This window comes from Sapajus apella, unplaced genomic scaffold (genome assembly GCF_009761245.1).
Source record: "Sapajus apella isolate SASKATOON/1434 unplaced genomic scaffold, GSC_monkey_1.0 scaffold130, whole genome shotgun sequence".
Taxonomy (NCBI): Eukaryota; Metazoa; Chordata; class Mammalia; order Primates; family Cebidae; genus Sapajus; species Sapajus apella.
This window is the reverse complement of record NW_022437070.1, coordinates 1,357,575-1,376,525: the sequence shown is the minus strand read 5'-3', so window position 1 is coordinate 1,376,525 and position 18,951 is coordinate 1,357,575. Positions and strand designations below refer to the sequence as shown.

General features: G+C 59.7%; 2 protein-coding genes across 5 annotated transcripts in view; both read right to left on the bottom strand.

Annotated features, from left to right (window-relative positions):
* Window positions 1-1,077, bottom strand: part of PRKD2 (protein kinase D2) — a 35,055-nt gene extending 33,978 nt beyond the window's left edge. Inside the window, exons 1-2 of one of the 2 annotated variants that reach the window (XM_032262556.1) lie at window positions 897-1,077; window positions 72-476 (exon numbers count right to left, since the gene is read on the bottom strand). In XM_032262556.1, the coding sequence (XP_032118447.1) occupies window positions 72-311 (240 nt within the window). In that variant the 5' untranslated portion in view covers window positions 312-476; window positions 897-1,077. Of the gene's footprint in view, window positions 1-71; window positions 477-756 lie in introns of both variants that reach the window. The other variant, XM_032262555.1, reaches the window with a different exon arrangement.
* Window positions 1,078-3,419: 2,342 nt separating this feature from the next.
* The window catches only part of STRN4 (striatin 4), a 26,226-nt gene continuing 10,694 nt past the window's right edge, over window positions 3,420-18,951 (bottom strand). For 2 of the 3 annotated variants that reach the window (XM_032262546.1, XM_032262548.1), the window contains exons 5-18: window positions 16,344-16,541; window positions 13,941-14,082; window positions 11,892-12,051; window positions 11,172-11,285; window positions 10,730-10,845; window positions 9,297-9,472; window positions 9,157-9,204; window positions 8,643-8,764; window positions 6,957-7,127; window positions 6,658-6,798; window positions 6,098-6,196; window positions 5,842-5,928; window positions 4,408-4,643; window positions 3,420-4,212 (exon numbers count right to left, since the gene is read on the bottom strand). In XM_032262546.1, coding sequence (XP_032118437.1) covers window positions 4,474-4,643; window positions 5,842-5,928; window positions 6,098-6,196; window positions 6,658-6,798; window positions 6,957-7,127; window positions 8,643-8,764; window positions 9,157-9,204; window positions 9,297-9,472; window positions 10,730-10,845; window positions 11,172-11,285; window positions 11,892-12,051; window positions 13,941-14,082; window positions 16,344-16,541 — 1,744 coding nt within the window. In that variant the 3' untranslated portion in view covers window positions 3,420-4,212; window positions 4,408-4,473. The remainder of the gene's footprint in view (window positions 4,213-4,407; window positions 4,644-5,841; window positions 5,929-6,097; window positions 6,197-6,657; window positions 6,799-6,956; window positions 7,128-8,642; window positions 8,765-9,156; window positions 9,205-9,296; window positions 9,473-10,729; window positions 10,846-11,171; window positions 11,286-11,891; window positions 12,052-13,940; window positions 14,083-16,343; window positions 16,542-18,951) is intronic. The other variant, XM_032262547.1, reaches the window with a different exon arrangement.

Here is an 18,951-nt window from a genome sequence, read left to right as displayed (position 1 = left end):
CGCAGACCCCCCTGCCAGCGCTCCCTCCTTCAACCTCTCCCCAAATTGGATCGGTGAGCCGGTGCCCTCACCTTCTGGTCCACGATGGAACAGGCCAGCTGCTTCACATGAGCCAGCTCAGAGGCGGCGGGCAACAGCACGAACTCGCGGGTCAGTCCGATCTGGATGTGAAAGGAGACCCCGGAGCCCGGGGCCGGGATTTGGGGCAGTAGCGGTGGCGGCGACTGCAGCTCTAGGCCGCCGGGGGGCGGAGGAGACCCCGGCCCGGGAGAGCCAGGGAGCCCCGCGGGATAAGAGGGGGCGGCGGCCATGCGGGGAGGCCCGGGACCGGCCGCCCGGCGCCCACCCGGGACCCGGCTGGGGGGCCCCGGGGGACCACGGGTCCTAGATCCGCGGGATCTCGTGAGCAGGTGGCGGGAGTGCGGGGACCCTAGAAGAGATCTGGCAGGCGGCGGGGACCTGAGGATGGCGGGGTCCTGGGAAAGAGAGGAAGGCACTGTCGTGGGTCAGAGGCCCGGAATCCAGGGCTCCCAGAAGATCAGAAAGGAGAAAAGTAGTGGTTTGGGGGTCCCAGCGATTAAGAGATTCCAAGAAGCCCGAGGGGAAATCTAGTAGGTCGGGATCGCAGGGATCGGGAGAGCCCGCGATTCAAAGGCCCCTTCCCTAGAGGAGGGATTCAGAAGGGGGCAGAGGGAATCCCAGCATCCAGTGCTCCAAGAACAGGATCCCTCTCGGAAGGCGGCCCGGGGGATTCACCTTGGGGGTGGAGGACAGGAGCCTCTGAGTCGGGGACCGAGTGGATCCCAGAGATAAAGGGGTTCGCAGGAAGAACCCCGACCGGCCCGGGGATGGGCAGAGGGGTCCCGAGGGCCGGGGAAGGTAGCAGGGAATCTCACGGGTCGCGGAAGTTGGAGAAAAGTTCAGTCGGGAGCCGTGAGGAAGGGGGCGTTGCCGGCAGCGGGGTGGGGTGGGGGGCAGGGAGGGTCGCCAGGAGCGGGTAGCTCTTTTTCCCCCTCCAAAGTTTAAGTCGGCGGCGGTGGCCCAGGAGGAAGTGTCCGGAGCGACAGCGCAGTCGACCAATCGACGCGGGCCTCGGTGACGTCAGAGAGGGGCGGAGCCTGCCGAGTGGCCGGGGGCGGAAGGGGAGGGCGGGCCCGAAGCCTCTGAGTTGGGGGCTGGACCTCCGCCGCCCGGGTCGGGGGCCAGGGATGGTGTGGGAGATGGAGGGCGGGCAGGCAAGACCGACTCCTTCCCTGAACACAGCTAAGTCTTGAAAGTTAACTTTTCCCTGGGCTGGACGGGGAGGGGAGACACCCTCACCCACCGCCGGTCGCGGGCGTCGGGCTTGGAGGCCACTAGCCCTTTAAGGAGGGGCGCCCTCTCGGGCTGGCGGGTCTCCGGCGCCCACCGGAGGGGACGGAGTGGGAAATTGGTGTCAGGTCTCGGCCAGCTCCCTGGGCTCGGCCCCTCTGTTCTCCGAGCTTCGCCCTGCCCTCCCCGCCGCGTCCCAGCCCAGGGGAGGGGGTGCTGCGGAGCGTTCCCCCGCCTCCCCAGCCCATTTCTCAGATGGGGAAGACCGAGGCCTCCAGATGGGCAGGAAGGCTTCGCTTCAGATCTGTCTGCAGCGTTGCTGGGCAAGGTGCATGGCGCTAACTGGAGGATGGGTGGGAAGGGTCCATCCCCACGCCCACCCCAACTCCGCCTTAGGACGGTGTGGGGCTGCCCGGAAGGGAAGACAGCACACCCACACCACGTCACAGATGGAGAGTCTCCTGGGGATGTGCAGTACGTGTGCGTGTCTTTCTCTCTATGTTACTTTAGGTGAGTGTCTTCTCCTCTGTGAGCCTCAGCCCCTCCTGTTAGAAGGGACTGTTAATAGGACTGACCCCACACAGGATGATGGGGACCGATGCAGTGGTACACAGGTGCCTGGAACGCAGCAGCTCAGAAAGTAGTGGCTGTCTCTAATAATATGCGGAAAGGGGTGGGCGCCTCCAGCACTCAGGCTCTGATGGGTGGGCACGTCCATTTAGTCATCCAACAAGTATCTGTGAGGACCTACTGGGTCCTGGGGGGGCCCTGACATAAAACAGCCGCTACAGGGGTGAGTCTTGATCTCCCCTCCACAGCCAATAATCAAATAGTGGCTGCCGTTTAGTGTACACGGCGTACACAGAGTAAGCTGAAGCCTCAGAGAAGCAAAGCGACTTGTGGAGATCTCAGAGTGAAGTTGCTCCAGGGAAGCTGCCCCACCCACCCCTTTGATTGACAAGTCAGGGCCTAGGTTTGAGCACTAAGAGAAGGGCCACCTGTCTGGCTGGGATGCCATAAGACTGGAAATGGCACGGCTGGCTGGGGATGGGGGCTGCCAGAAGAGCCCCTCTTCCTGGTGTAGGGCCGTTGGGGGTTGCTGAGGTCGGTACAGAAGCGATTCTGTCACCACATCCGGGGGCTGGGGCTGGGGAAGGAAGTCTGAGGCTGGAGCGAAAACCCAAACTACCACCTGGGGAACTACATCAGCCTAGAGGAATGAGCAGGGAGCGCGCCATGTTGAGCCCACGCAGGCTCCTGTGGGCGTCACCTAAGGGTCTCCTGCCCTCCTGCACCCTTTTTCCTGAGGGGAAGATGACCGTCCCAGCAGAACACTGCTATGTCTCCCGTGTGCAGGCAGACGCCTCCATCCTTCCTTTTATGTTCACCGGGGCCTGCTGGAGGGCTGGGGGCACAGCCCTTACATCCCAGGAAGTGGGCATTAGTGGCGTGTGGCAGAGGAGCTGGGATTGCCTGGCTGGTAGGTGGTGGAAGCCTCCTTCTGGAGATGGGAGCGCGTCCCCTCCACCTCATCTGGAGCCATGTGGAGAGCCGTTCCCTCTTTTCAAGTCTGTGGACCCAGTGAAATGCCGTGTAAAGCACCCTGCATGGGTAGACATGGGTGTCTGAGAAGGGAAAGGACGGACTCATCAGGACAGGCGCCTCCTCCCAGCACGGAGGAGCCTGCAATCTGTGCCCCAAAGCCATCATCCACCGCTGGAAGGTGCAGCCTTTCCCTCCCTGCTCCTTGTGGGCCTGGGATGGGAACCGGAGGGGGGCACCAGCCCTTTGGCCTCACCCCCACCCATCACACATCCCAGGCAGGCTTAGGCATCAGCTAAACTGTCATCACAGCATCTGCTCCCCAGGGCTCTGTCCCTGGGGAGGGAGCACTTAAGGACAGAAAGGGCATGAGGAGATTCGGTCCAGTGCCCCTTCTGCTCTCCACCCACACCCCACCCAAGCTCTGGGCCCCTCTCCGGCCCCTGCTGCCCTACCACAAAACCCAACCCATCCTATCCCCTCTCCAAACTCCACCCAACCCAGCCAGAGCTGGTCACGCCTCCCCCAAAGTTCTCAGTCCCCTCAACAGACGGCATTGTCACTCATCTTACTCCAAAGGGTTTACTGAGACAAGTTTTCACATACAAGATGGGGGCAGAGAGGATGGGGCTTATAAACAGGAACCTGGAAGGGGACTGAGGGTACAGGAAACAAGAAAGTGAAATAAATAGAGGAAAGAGTGGAGGCAGGGACAGACTGACCGAGACCATCACACAGTGACACCGCAGGTGGGGCGGCATGAAAATCCTGTTATTTATACAGATATACAGGGAGTTCAGGTGGACCCAGGGGCCCACTCCACCCTCCATGCCCCAGGGAGGGGCACAAGGCCATCTCTGCCCATGGGTGGCCCCGTGGAGTACTGGGAGGGCTGCCCTAGGAGTCTTGGGCAATCCCTAGGCCTTGGTTAGTGTCTGGAAAGCAGTGGAGAGGACCGGAGGGGAGGGGCGGCCAGCCCGAGGCTCCCAGCTGCCACCCATTCTCCCAGCACAGCTCCTGCCCAGCTCTGGGAGGATGGGGTTGGGGGAGCAGGAGCTCAAGGGGAGAACCTGGCACCTTCTGGCGTCTTGGAGAAACTGATCCCTAAAGACACCTGGCCCTGGCTGTGCTGCCCTTCTGAAGGCAGCTCTGCTACTAGGAACAGCTGTCAGGGCGCAGGGGGAAACCCCGAGGCCATCCTCGGGGGTGATTCCTGAAAGGGGCCCATCCCCAGGCTGGATGCTTGGGGAAGGCAGCCGTGGGGGAGGGATTCCTGGGGAAAGGGCCGTTAGCACCACCAGGCTCCATGGCAGACAGGCAGAGGCCAGGCCTCTGCACCTCCAGTGAGGCTGGGAGACCCTGCAGGAGACAGAAGAGAGGGGAGGCTGAGCCGCTGCCTCTAGGGTGCCTCTCGGGCCTCAGTCCCTCCCCTGCATGCCCAGGGCTCCCCCAGTGATTCACAGGGTGCCCCTGACTGCACTTTGGGACTCAGCACCTGGGGAATATCAGCCCAGGGGCGTGCGAGGGCTCAGGATGCGGGGTTTCTGCCCTCACCTCAGCCCCACCTGCCTGGCCCCGCTCCCCAGCCAGCATGGCGGCCAGGGCAGGGCCAGGTGGGCATCATACGAAGACCTTGGCCAGGGCGTCGGCGCCAGCACTGGCGATGAGGGCCTTGCTGGGGTGGCAGGCGACGGCATGGATGGCCTCCTCGTGCTTCTTGCGGTGGGCCGTGATCTCCTGCACGCACGTTTTGTTGTCCAGGCTCCAGAGACGCAGGGAGCAGTCATGGCCTGCGCAGGTGTGGGGGGACAAGAAGGGGTGGTCACTGGGCTCCTCACTCAGACTCAGCCCTGAAGCCCCTCACCTGGCCTTGTCCAAAGGCCTCAGGGGAAGTAGGGCTCAACTCTCCTCTCCCTCACCCTCTGCCCATCACCTCCTAAGACCCACCCAAAGGAGAACCCCCATCCCTTCCGTCCATGGTCCATCTCATCCCCCAGCATTTCCTGAGCAGCTACTGTACACTGAGCCCCAGGGGCGGGGAGTGAACAAAACAGGCAACTCTCCCTGCCCAGCAGCATTGAGGCTGCAGCTGAGACAGGAAGAGAAAGAAGAAAGCAACCCAGGGGTCAGTGTGAGGACAGAATGGCCCCAAGAAGAATGCAGGGAGCCTCCCAGGCAGGACAGGCGGGAAGGTCCCAAGGCAGGAGGCAGGGGTGGCCACAAGAGCCTGAGCAGGGCCCTGGGGAGGAGACATCCGGTTTAGGGTCAGGAAGACCAGGCAGGGCAAAGGCTCAGCTTCTTCCACTGTCTAGCAGTCCCCAGAATCAAGGCCTGTCTGTGGGGACCTGGACCCTATACTAATCTCTGCACTGAGCTGGATCTCACTAACCAGCCCCTCACCCACCAGAGGCTGCCAGCACAGGCCTGGAAGCAGAGCCAGCCACAGCCTCCAGCACCACGGCCTGTACCTCTATGCGTGCACACGCACTCATGCCTGCACTCACTGCAGGCCTCACCAGGCAGGCCTCGCCCTTCCCCCCGCAGCAAGCTCCAGCCCCTTCTCCACGCACCCACATCCCGCTCCATCCCTTCTAAGCACAGCCTGTTGCTGCCCTGGATGCCCTTATCCAGAGACAGCAGGGTGGGAGCACGTAAGTCCCTGTAGGGACTGGCCAGGCAGACCTGGAACAATGCTACGAAGCCCCAATGCCAAGTTACAAAGCGTCTGAGGGCCAGGGCCCACGTCTGTCAACTGGGGATAAAGGTACCAACCTCGCAGGTTGTTTAGGGGCCAAATGAGATGATGCAGCTCCGGTGCCCCAGGGAGCTGAGCCCGGAGTGCTGTGCTGCTCCTATCTCCATCATTTCACCCAAACCGGCTTCCCTCAGTCCTGACCCCCAGACCCCTGAGCACTTGCCTGGGGCCAGTGCCCAGGCCTCTTCCTCCCCTTCTCCCCAACCCTCATGGGCCTAGTGTGCCCAGCTTACTTCCCGACATCAGGAATACGCCATTGGGGTCCACAGCTAGGCAGGTGACTGCGTCCAGGTGTGCAACCATGGAGTGCACGGATTTACCTGAGGTGAGAGGGGGTGGGTGGCAGGCTCCTCTCCCACTCTGGGCCTCCCTGGGAGAGGGAAAGAACTGGAGGAGACCCTCCCAGGGCCTCCCACTGGGACTCGAGCGTCTCTGATGCCTGCCGCTGGCCCTCCCCACCGTCCACGAGCACAAGGGGCTGGGCTTCACCTGTCCGATTGTCCAGGAAGCGGATGCCCCTGTCGTCGTGGGCGGTGATAGTGAGAGGCTGGTTTGGATGACTCACCACTTGGTTGATCTGGGTTGGACCTGAAGGAAAAGCAGGGTGAGAAGGATGTCAAGGGGAAAACCAAGAAGACCGGGACAGAGGCACGAGTGCAGCGTGACAGCCCCACACCAGCCTCTGCCTGGATGTCGAGAGGGGCTGGGTGAGGCCACTCCCATCCCTGACCTCAGTGGCTGCTTCTGCACAAGGAGCCCCTGGGCCATTCTGGGGCTGGGGGAAGAGGAGTAACAAACATGATATTCCACTACTCTACCAAGAGGGTCCAACAGGGCGTCCCTGACGCACTGTCCCCACCTGGGCCCCCAAGTGCCCTGGCTGTGAGGGTGGGGGGACCTGCACCAGGACTCGACTTCCTTCCTGCTCAGGGCCCGAGGGTGCAGGGCAGTCATCTGAGCTGACTGGCAAGGGGGTCATCAAAGCCCCAGGAGGAAGTGGGGCCCGGAAGACACAGAGCAATTCCATGAGCTGCTGTCAGCCCGCTTACCGCTGCTGCCCCGGGACTCCAGCGTGAGGAGGGCACTGCCAGCCTCCAGGTCATACAAGACAGTGTCACCAGAGCGGAAGGAGGCCACGATATGGGCAGGCTCGGTGCTGGTGAAGGCCACTGAGGTGGGGACCCCGTGTTCTGAGGGCACAGGGGAGAGAGAGCTGCTGAGGGACGCTCAGACCCAGCCCTGCCCCAGGGTGGGGGACTCCGGGTGGGAGGCCTGGGGCCTCAGCGGGAACTACGTCGACAGCCTCCAGCCCCGCAGAGCTCCAGGGTGAGGCGCAGCCCCCACTCACCGCTGGTTGTGGGGAAGGTGCAGAGGCAGGCTGGGCTGCTGCTGCTGGGGTCCCAGATGCGGATGGTGCCGTCAGCGGAGCAGGAGGCCAGGCGCTGGGAGGCAGAACTGAAGGCCAGGCCCCACACGGCGTCCCCATGGCCCTCCAGGACGTGGCTCAGCACGCTTGGGTCTGCACCCACCGCAGGGAGGAAATGGGCTGTGTCAGGGCTGCCAGCTCCTCCCCGGACAGCCTGGAGCCCCAGCTCTGCCAAGCTCCAGGGGGCTGGGCTTGAATAACCTGTGCACCTGCTTCACGAAGCCCTGGTGCCCCTCAGAGCTGTCCACCACCGGGACAGCCTGGAAGCTCATCACACTGCCCACTAGCTCTCCAAGGAAGGTTCTAAGGCTCCCGAAGGCCGGGATTTCCCTCCATTCACCGCTGTCCCCCCAAGCAGAGCCCAGAAACTGGAAGCTCAATACAGAATTTTTCAGTCTCCATTAAGAAAAAAGAAACAGTGTGGTTCTGTGTCCCCATGAGCAGCACACGGCCTGTGTTGGCTGAGGGTCCGCCCTAGCCCCGGCCCGTGCAGTCTTTTCAGCCCCCGGCCCAGTGCCTGAGCTTTGCTTGGTCTCTCCAAAGCCCCCTGGTGGTTCAGAGGTCCAACCGCTGCCTCCCTGGTTGCTGAAGTCCGTGCTGGCAGCTCTGGCCTGCTGACACCGAAGGTGCAGTGGCCAATGTGTCTGGGACCGACCCCTGACCTTGTGCAGGTGAGCCTGTTCTCTAACATGTCCTCCCCTTGAAAGCAGACAAAGACCTCTGAACTCTGCCCGGACCAGATGGAGCACAGGGCCAGATGCATGATCAGAAGAGGCGGCAGAGCTGGGCGCTGTGGCTCACACCTGTAATGCCAGAACTCTGGGAGGCAGGTGTATGGCCTGAGGTCAGGAGTTTGCGGCCAAACTGGCCAATATGGTAAAACCCTGTCTCTACCAAAAATATAAAAATTAGCTGAATATAGGTGTACCCACCTAATGCTAGCTACTCAGAAGGCTGAGGCATGAGAATCACCTGTACCTGTGAGGCAGAGGTTGCAGTGAGCCAAGATCGCGTCACTGCACTCCAGCCTGGGCCACAGAGCAAAACTGTCTCAGAAAAAAAAAAAAAAGTGGCAGAGAGCAGGGGGACAGATGTTGAATGGAGGTGGCAGTCTGGTCACTTCCCTAGTTAGCTCTTAGTTGCCCCAAAGAGAAAGCCCCAACTCCATCCAGCCCGGCCCAGCTAACTCCACCTTCTCTACCTTCTCCTCACATGCCCTCCACCCAACCACGCAGACCCTGGCGGATCCCCACAGACAGAGAACGCAGCGTGGCAGAGCAGAGGCTGCCAGGGCCAGCCACGCCTCTGCATGGGCTGCTCCCGGCCTGGGCGGCCCCAGCTCTGCCTTCTGGACGCCAGTCATGTGGATTCTCAGTCGGCTTCACCATCTCCTCCCACGGCCATCATTCCCAGTTGGCTGGCCCAGCCCTCAGCCACGCACTGCATCTTGCTGCTCACGACAGAGCAGCGCGGAGTCCTCACACACACTCCCAACGCCTGCAGTGCTGGGCAAGAGGTACGAGGCATGTTCGTGCCTACGTGCGTGCATGCGTGGAGACAGCCAGGCCCCAGCAGATGTGAGGGGAAGGCAGGCAGCGCTGGCCTCACCGTAGCCATCGTAGGGATCCATGCTGAGGTCTGGAATCTTCCAGCTATGGATGCAGGCATCTGCCCCTCCACTATAGCAGTATTCGCTGTTGCTGCCCATAGTCACGGCCAACACTGGTCCCCTGGAAGGGACAAAGATGCGAGAAGGGGATGAGACAGGCTCAGAGCCTCCCCTGGCCACAGGACCTATGTTCCTACTAGCACCCTTCAACGATGGCCAAAAGGAATTCAGCGACTGGAGCTCTGGCCGTGCCACCTGGGTAGGTTGCCTGTCCCCTTCCCTCCCCTACACCACCTTCCCTGAAGGGCTGTGCTGGGCACCAGCTGCCAGGGCATGAGAAAGTCGGCACAAAGCCCGAGGAGCCAGCGCTTCGTCTATCACGGAGGGGCACAGGGACTGAGCCCCCTGCTGTCCTGCCTCCTGCCACAGGCCTCCTAGCATGGCGGTGAGTGGATCAGGGGTCAAACTGCATTTGGGACGAAGTTTCTAGCAGGTTCAGGGGCACCTCCCTACCTGTGAGCCCGGAAGGCATGGATAGGTTCCACATCTAGCGCTGCATTCCTGTGGGATGACAATGAGCCTGATGTCACTGAGACCCTGTCACCCCCATCCCCAGATGCCCCTGCCCCCGGCTCTGGGCTTGCTGCCCTCACTTCTTGGCCGTGACCGCCTTCTGCAGGTTCCAGAGCTTCAGCGTGCCATCCTCGGAGGCGGTGAGCAGAGCCGACTGGCTGTGGTGGAAGGCCAGAGAGCGGATGCCGTCATAGTGTGAGCGCAGGGTGAACTTGGGGTTCCACGTCTTCTTAAAAGCATCTTTGCTGTCAGACAGCTAGGGTTGGGGGGAGCTGCCTCAGTGTCTTTGCATCCATCTCAGCAGTCACGCAGACACTGACACCCAGGGCTTGAGGCCCCTCTCTTCCCCCCAGATGGCCCTGGCAGGAATGCCCTCAGAGGCTGGGCTCCAGCGGGGACCTCTCCCCCTCCTCTGCAGGGCAGAGTCTCCACGCTCGCCCTACAAGTCCCCACACTGGGCTAGGTTCTGGAGAGACAGGTGAGCTTGAGCTCTTGGGGTCTTGCAGTTGAGAGGAAGGGGACTGAGAGAGACACTGGGGCATCCCACACGTGTGTGGGATGACGAGCCATGAGCAGGGCAGTGAACTAAGATGCCCTCCTCCCAGGGCCTTTCCTGAGGAAGCACGAGTGAGCAGGACTTCACCAGATAAGTGAGGTCCCTGGAGAGGAAAAGCTCCTGTGCAGAGGCCCGAGGGCAGCACGGACGGCCCAGCCTGAGAGGCCAGTGGAGCAGGCAGCAGAAGGCGAGCAGGAGAGCGGCAGGGGATGAGGCAGGTGCTGGGTGGTGAGCCCGGAGGAATGTGTGTTTCATCCCGAGAAAAAGCCTCGGAGAAACCAGGAGCTGGGAACTCAAAGCAGAGGAACGACATGGCTTGTTCCTGCCACCCCTGAGAGGCTCAGATTTGGAGCAGGTAAAAGCAGCCACAGGCCGGGCGCAGAGCTCAGAACACTGTACTTCCCCAAGAGGGGGTGACACCTCGGGGTGTGCAGGGGAGCCCCATGGCACACTCCGATGCTCAGGCCTTTGCTCTGACCCCACTTCCCGAATCTCACAGCAGTCCGCCCACCAGCCTCGCTGGGGTCACCAACACTGGAGATCCCATTCTGCCACGGGAAAATGGGCACAGGCACCCACGCCAAAGGCTCCCAGATGGCCAGAGGCCCATCCACGTATCTCAGCCCTGGAACATCTCATTTCAGCCCAGCTGCTCATTCACACTAGACTGGCCTGATGTGGCAGAGCAGGAGGTGGCTGGAGGTCATCTTCCTGCATTGCAAATCGCCAGGGGTGAGAGGGGCACTGAGTGGAGAAGCTGTGATCTCCACACAGGCTCCAGAGCCTTCCAGGCCCTATTCCTCAGTGACCGCAGTCAAGTCCCTCCGCTGTCTACATCTGTACCCCTCTGTGAAACGGGGTGAGCAGGGCATGGGAGGCACCCTGTAGAGTTTGCAGGGGCTGGCCCTGGGCACGATGCCCAACGGGGACAATGCAGGGGGCACCTGGAGAACTTACATCGCAACTGAGGTCGTTGTCGTTGGTGACGGTGAGATCTGCCAAGTCCCCCAGGCTCACCTCCCCGCCCCCGATAGTGTCCATGATGAAGACGTCTGAGGAGAAGCCAAAGGAACCTGGTAGGGGGAGGGGAGGGAGGGGCAGAGAGGGCCAGGGAGAGAGAGAATGACAGAGAGAGGCAGAGAGAGAGAGAAGGAGCAAGAGAGAGAGACAGGGAGAGGACAAGATGAAGAATCACAGCTGGAAAGAGACAGAGAGACAGACAGGGCAGGACAGACAAAAAGAGAGGGAGACAGACAGACAGACGAACTTTTGGGGCAGGGAGGCTGCAGACTGGAGGCTGGGCCTCGACCCTGAGGACACAGAAGCCCTGGGCTCAGCTCTGCAGCCTCCCTCTGCCGTGGGCCCGCAGGATTGGGGCCAGGTGGGGGGTGCCGCTTACCTTCGTGTGGCCGGGGCTGGGGTGTGCCAGGAGGTGGGCCGGTCACTTTTGGGGGCAGCCCATCCACATCCCGCAGGTCAGCCAGGATGCCTTGGAGTTTGACCCGACGGCTTTCTGCAGGATCAAGGAATAGGGCCGGAGTCGCCCAGCAGTTCCAACCCAGCCTGATACAAGTGATGCCTTTCCCACACCGAGGACCCCCTGACACTTTGGGGGGCTGTGAAGCTCTGGCCCCAGTGGGGGTATGTGCAGAGGAGGGGAGGCTGACTGGGCCCCTCCGTGGGGCAGTAGGCAGGTCACTGCCTTGCCTGGGCCTCAGGCTCCAGCCATCCATCCCATGTGACCTGAGGGCCCTCCTAGCTGGGAGTCACAGGACAAGGAGGAAGACGCAGCCCTCCCACCTGCTTCTCCCCCACTGGGTCCTCATCCTGTTCCCTCCTTGAGGCCAGCCAGAGCTGGACACCCGCCCTAGAGGGCTGGCGGCCCTGCTTCAGGAAGAGCCAGGCCTGCCTGCGTCTCCAAAGGGATTTTCCAGGGAAGAGGTGAGGGGCTGGCCGCCATGGCCTGAGCCTCCTGCTCTCCTTGGCTACCCTCCTCTCAGGAAGCGTATCCGTCCGGTGGAGAGACCCTGCACAGGAAGCAGCTGTGGGCAGCTGGGCCTGCTCCCGCCCCCTCAGTTGGGGAAAGCAAGCAGAGGCTGGCCAGAAAGTCTGAGCTCACCCAGCTCGTGGGGGCTCCCATCCACAGGGCACCGCCGAGGGTCTGGAGCTCCTTCCCCGTCCTCTCCTGAGCCCAGGAAGTCAAACTCATTGATAGCATCCTCGGAGTCGTCCTCCTCGTCCTCGTCTTCCATTTCGGGCACCAGGGCCTTGGATGGGAGCTGGGGCATAGAGAAAGCCAGACAAGTCAGGGGCCCTCTTGTCCAGAGGCTAAGCCACCCCCAAGCCTGCGAACAGATAATCCGGGGCTCCGGGCCTGTCTCTGCTCATGCGGCTGCCTCAGCCACCAGCTGGCTGCCCTGGAGCGCCCCCTGCCGGGGTCTTGGACAGCTGCCACCACTAGGGCTGGCTGGCCTGGCCCCACCCTCACGTGGCCCTTGGCCTGGCCCCAGTTCAGCCCGTTCCAGTGCCCCAGCACTGGGCCTTGAATGAAGAAAAGTCACATAATGCAACAATCTGCCTTCGGAGAGAGCAGATATGCACTGGTGTCCATGTGTCAGCATATGGAGGTGCAAACTGAAGTGAGAACAAACGGACCACAGCATTGCAACCGTAAACACGGCACCAGCCACCCTGCAGGTTCAAGAGCAAATCCCACTCACGGACTACGCCTCGCAGACATGGCTTTACTTAACCCCAACCCAGTGAGCAGATACCGTGAACACTCATTATCACTCCACATGACAGCCCAGGAGACCGAGGCTGAGCAGGGGAACCCACTTGCCCCAGGTCATCAAGGCCAAGCTCAGCCCACCATCAACTCCTCCAAGGTGTGGCTGGCCCCACCCACATGTCAGCACCCAGGCTGAGTCTGGCAACACCTCTCGGGCACCAGTGAGGGGCCAGCCTCTGACCAGCATAGGGGGACCAGGCAGACGGGACATGGAGAAGAACTAGGGTCAAGGTTTATTCAACACCTGGGGAAAGAATGGGGAGGGGGGGTTAGGACTACAGAGGAGGGAACTGCCCCGGGCGCTCGGAGGGGCACACAAACGAGCGGCAATGTGCTCCCCCAGCAGCACCACGAGGGCTCCACCACACCGATGCCACCAGCACCACTGACTAATACCTGATGACCACTTGGGGGACAGCCACCGTGCAGCTGGGGGCTTCCTGGGCACCAGCTCATTCTAATGAATCCTCAACTACCAGACACAGAGACTCAGCTCCATCTGAAGGGTGAGGAGACTGAAGCCAAGACAAAGCAGCGTGGGCCCGAACTCATGCAGCTGGGCTGGGGCCACCTGGGAGACACGGGCAGTCCCCTGGATGTCCCCTGGGTTCCCAGCCGGGCCTCACTGGAGGGCTGCCGTGTGGAGACAGAGAGCCCTACACAACCAGCCAGCCCCAACGGTGCAGGCCTGTGGGGCTGTAAACACCACGGATGATTCCCGAAAGGACGGGTGGAGGGTGGAAAAGGACTGGAAATTCCCAGAGGGGCAGGAAGGAGCCAGCATCTGGACCAGGAGCCAGCATTTGAGGCCCTGGACCCAGCCCTCCTGCTCCTCCTCTAGGCCTCTTGCAATGCTGCAGCTCCGTGCACAACCCTCCATTTGGGGTGTGACTCTGTGCTGAGCCACAATGGGGACACTGGAGAGGGAGTGGAGGCCCAGACAAACCCAGTCCCTCCCAGACCAGACAGGGAGGACCCCAGAGTGGCCAAGAACAGGGAGGGGGGCCCAGGGTGAGTTAAAGATGGCTTCCTGGAGGGTGGGGGGTATCTGAACTGAGTCTAAAGGAGGAAAGGAAGGGGACCCAGGCAAAGTGACCCGTTAATGGGAAGGCCAGGGCCCAGGGAAAGCCCCGAGGCCATCTCCCACAGGTCCCTCCTTCATGGGCACATGCCCCAGCCTCCACCACAATGCGTCTTTCTGCACACTACTATTTACAAGGCCACTGCTGGCCAGAGCTCCTCCAGGCTAGGGCCTGTGTGTCTCCACATCCCTGCTGCCGACACAGTGTAGCCCCTGAAGGCCCCAGCTGACTCTGGGAAGGGCCTGGATCAGGTCACAGCCGGCCAGGCTGCAGGGGCGTGGAGGAAGGGGCTCACCTTCACACGCTGCTTCTTGTGCTGCACGCTGTCCAGCTCGTCGTCCTCGTCGCTGTCTTCGTCCTCGCAGTTCTGCAGGAAGGGGATCTGCCCCAACACCGAGCCGCCCAAGCGCTCTTTGCCATCTTTGCCTGCCGCGTTCCTGCCCAAGACAGCAGAGCAGAGGAGGATGAGTCCCGCCAGGTATCAAATCTCAGATGGGAAGGTGCCCGCCCAGGCTTGGTGGCCAGATTTCAGACCCAGCTAACCCCCTCAACCTCGAGAAACCTTGACTCTGGTCAGACACAAAGCCCCAACCCCAGCCTCTGCCCAACAAATGCTCATTCCAACTGGAGGTCTCACTCAGACTGCAGACGGAGCCCAGCTCCTCACTGACCTCCGACCCAAGTTCCAGAGTGCCAGCCCCCAACCCTGACCACAAATCTCCATCCTATGCTGAGTCAGAAGGAAAGCAGGATGAGAAAGTGCCACTGACTCAGAGTCCCCATTCCCACAGCCCGGTCAGACCACAAGGGCAGGTCAGGCAGGAGGCAGATATGTCCCTCAGGAAAGACAAGCCGGCCGCTCTACAAATGCTCAGCAAGGCACGGACAGCCAGCCAGCCTCGCATGAGCAGGGGCGCCGGCGATCCCTGCTACTCAGGAGCCCGCACTATCCTCAGCAACAGATGGCACTCCTCCCTCCACCTCCTGGCTTCCAACTTCATGACAGGTTTTAGCAGAGGAGGTACTGACCCACCCTGACTGCGGGAGAAGGCAGGGTGGAATTCGAAGTACAGATCGACGCAAACATCCCCTCTTCCGCCATCAGGTTGATGCCCTGGAGGTCTTGTCAACTGCCCAAGGGTGCAGTTACCACTCGGTGCAGAGATCACTGCAGATTTACCCGCTCGCTTCACGGCGGCCATCCCCAGAACTCTGCTCCATCCTCTTACATATCTGCCCGGAATACTTCCTGTACTCCCAGCGGGACACGGGACACGGGACACGGGACACGGGACACCGTTCTCACGGGACTTCCTCCTAGACACCGACACTAGCTGCACGGGCTCAGCCTCCTTCTCAGCTTCCTCTTCCTCCCTCCAGCCTCTAATTGGGAGAGCACCCGGGCTCAGTCCTCAGATCTCTTCTCTGACCATCTACACTCATTCCAGGCACTGCAGACGGCCCGTGGCTTTCCAAAGAATGCCCATGTGCTTGTTCAATTAGAGCTATGTTTAGGGGCCAAATGTGCCCGAGCTCCAGACTGGAGCTCCGCATCTCCACATGGGGGTAACAGGCCCCTCACGCTTCACATGACCTTGGCAGCCCCCAGAACTTCCACTCCCAGGCCTCCCCGTCTCAGGGGACGCTGCTCCAATGGCTCACACCAAACCCTGGAGTCACCCGTTCCTTTCCTCTCCCCTTAGCTGCAGTCCTTTAGCGTCAACTGCTCAAAAACCTCTGGGGAAGTGGACGCCTCATGCCTCGCCATAAGCTCTGGCCTGGACATCGAGATCCTCTCCCAACTGGTCCCCCTGCCTCCTAGGGGACCCTCCTACAGCCTCTCCTTCTCAGAGTGGATCAAGAATGTGGGATTATGTCACTCCCCTGCTCAAAACCACTGGCTTCCCACACCCGACTCAAATCCAGACTCTAACCCAGCCCAAAGCCCAGGCAACTGACTCCTGAGAGTGGCGACCGGGAAGTGAATAAGCCAGAGCTTCCCTAGGGTGGTGACTCTATCCCAGCCCAAGGCCTGAGGAATGGACTCCACGGTGGCCTCCCTGTGGCCCACGCCTCACCGCCTGCAGTCACGCCAGTCTCGTGCTGCTTCTGCATGGGCTACGCCTCTCCTGCCTCAGGACCCTGGGGTCCACTGTGCCCTCTGCCTAGAACATTCTCCTCCCAGCTATTCACACGGCTTATCTCTGCCCAAGCGTCACCTCCACAGAGGCCCTCCCTTCCCACCCCCCACAGAGGAGCACTATTTCGTTCAGCACGTTTTGGCCGTCGTGGGCTTCACTGCACTTAGCATGACCTATATGACCTTGCTTGTTCTGCTTAACTGACAACCATCGATGAGACAGTGAACAAGCCAGAGCTTCCCGAGGGTGGCCACCTCATGTGCTCCACTCCCTGCTGGCGAGGCACCCCATGTGACCGAGGAGCATGCAGGTCTGAGTATCAGGATGGGAGCAGTGCTGGAGATGAGGCCATGGGAAAGTGTGTGGAGGGAACTCAGAACAGAATCCAGGGGATCCCAGCAGTGAAAGGACTGAGGATTTTGAAACAAGGGAGCCCACAGCATACTCCAGGAGGAGGGGCCGCCAGGGCACCCAGGGACATCAGCTGACGTTCTGTCCTTGGCTCTCAGCAGCAGTCAAGAGGAACAGAGACACATCTGCCAGGCCCAAGGGCTCACCTCTTTATCTGCTCCTCGATCTGTTTCACCAGCAGCGACTCCCCACCGCTGAGCCCCGCAGGGCCCGGTGGAGCCCTGGGGGCCCCTTCACCTGGCTCCACCGCCCCGTTGAGCTCCAATGAGCGACCCAGCAGGGAACGGACGCGCTTGGACCGCATGTCGAGGATGGTGTCTGTGTAGCCCACCTCTTCCAGGTACCTGCAGGGGTGCAGAGCCATATGGGTCAGACATCCCCTGGGCTTCTTCAGGTACTGCAGGGGCCAATGCAAACTGAGAGGACCTCGTAAGGGGCCACTTAAGAGCATACACCAAAATCGAATGTAAGCACACCCTCACTGCAGCTGTTCCTCATCAAAGCTATTTCCAGTGGAAGCCCATGTACACACACACAGTGCTGTGGCGTGAGGGTGCTCCCTGCACTGCTGTCCAGGGAAGCCGAAGCACAGGGACCAGCCTCAGCACCCAATGATGGACTGTGTCAGCAAAATGCTCATAGGGCTGCGAGGCAGAAAATCAACGCAGCAGAGCCTTAAGGAAAGCTGGCCACGGTAAGCAGCAGAACGAAAATGCTAAGTTCTATGATCCACATGACGCCAGTGTTTGCAGAAAAAAACAAAAAGGCATTAATGTGCATATAAGCTTACACTACACACAAACACACACTTGTATTATGTCCCACAAGAGGCCTAGAAAGATCCATAAAAAGCGTAACAGCAGCGACCTCTGGAGAATGGGATTGGGGCATTAAGAGGAACTTGTGCAACTGACTCTACTTACTTCTACGAATGAGCACTTACTACTTCTGCAATTTACAAAACTGAAGCCAGCTGGGACTGAACTACAAGTGAAAAAAAGGAGGAGGAGAAAAAGAACAAAAATCAGTCTGGGGTATCTGTGGCTTCAAAATACAGAGACAACAGTCCCTTGCTAGTCCTCAGGAGGCTTCCGGGCCGGGAGGCCTTTGCTGTCCCCTGTCCCTTCGCAGCCCTGACCCTGCCTCTCGCATGTGAGGCTGCATGCACCTGCATGCACGTCTCATCCTGTGTATGGCCGTGTGTCTGAGGCTCCTATCTCCCGCCAACAGAGAGACAGGGAAGCATGGGGCTTTAAAGTTGGGCACTGGGGCAGACTGACCAAGATCTCACAAATTAACCACGTGACCTTGTGCAAACACATCATCTTCCGCATCCCAGTTTCCTCGTGAGGGGAACACTGGCAGTTACACCATACAGAGATGTCGGTGAGGAGCCAACACGTGGACAATGTCTAACACAGTGCCAGGCACTAACAGGTACTTGGTAAGTTTAGCCTGTTAGTGTTACTATTACCGTTTTCGGGTTACCGTGTGTGCATATTCTAAGCTGGCAACTGCACTTCCAGATATCTTACTTGAGGAAACCAAGAATATGGAAAATACCTTCTTGATTCTTATCACATTGTCTATAATACTAAAAAATTAAAAACAACTTCAACGAAATATACAAGAAGGAATTGGCCATGGAGAGTTATGGTTATTCATATGACAGACAATTATCTGTTGGGTTTTTTCTTCTCCATAGGACCAAAGGAAGGAAATTATAAGGTCCTCAAAACAATGCAGCATTACCAATTTATATGGAGAGATGTTCTCAACTTTTAACAGTGAAAAGAAATCCCAGTTTTTTTTTTTTTGAGACGGAGTTTCGCTCGTTACCCAGGCTGGAGTGCAATGGCGCGATCTCGGCTCACCGCAACCTCCGCCTCCCGGGTTCAGGCAGTTCTCCTGCCTCAGCCTCCTGAGTAGCTGGGATTACAGGCACGCACCACCATGCCCAGCTAATTTTTTGTATTTTTAGTAGAGACGGGGTTTCACCACGTTGACCAGGATGGTCTCGATCTCTTGACCTCGTGATCCACCCGCCTCGGCCTCCCAAAGTGCTGGGATTACAGGCGTGAGCCACTGCGCCCAGCTTTTTTTTTTTTTTAGAAATCCCAGTTTTTATAAAATATATAAGCAGGGCTGGGCGCAGTGGCTCATGCCTATAATCCCAGCACTTTGGGAGGCCAAGGCAGGTAGATCACTTGAGTTCAGGTATTCAAGAACAGCCTGGCCAACTTAGTGAATCTCTGTCTTTACTAAAAAAACAAAAATTAGCTGGGTGTGGTGATGCACGCTGCTAATCCCAGTCACTTGGGAGGCTGAGGCAGGAGAATCACTTGAACCCAGGAGGTGGAAGTTGCAGTGAGCCGAGATTGTGTCGCTGCACTCCAATCTGGGTAAAAGAGCAAGACACTCTCTCAAAACATAAAAAATAAATAACGTAAGTAAATAAAATACATAAACTTGGCCGGGCGCGGTGGCTCAAGCCTATAATCCCAGCCCTTTGGGAGGCCGAGGCGGGTGGATCACGAGGTCAAGAGATCGAGACCATCCTGGTCAACATGGTGAAACCCCGTCTCTACTAAAACTACAAAAAATTAGCTGGGCATGGTGACACGTGTCTGTAGTCCCAGCTACTCAGGAGGCTGAGGCAGGAGAATTGCCTGAACCCAGGAGGCGGAGGTTGCGGTGAGCCGAGATCGCGCCATTGCACTCCAGCCTGGGTAACAAGAGTGAAACTCCGTCTCA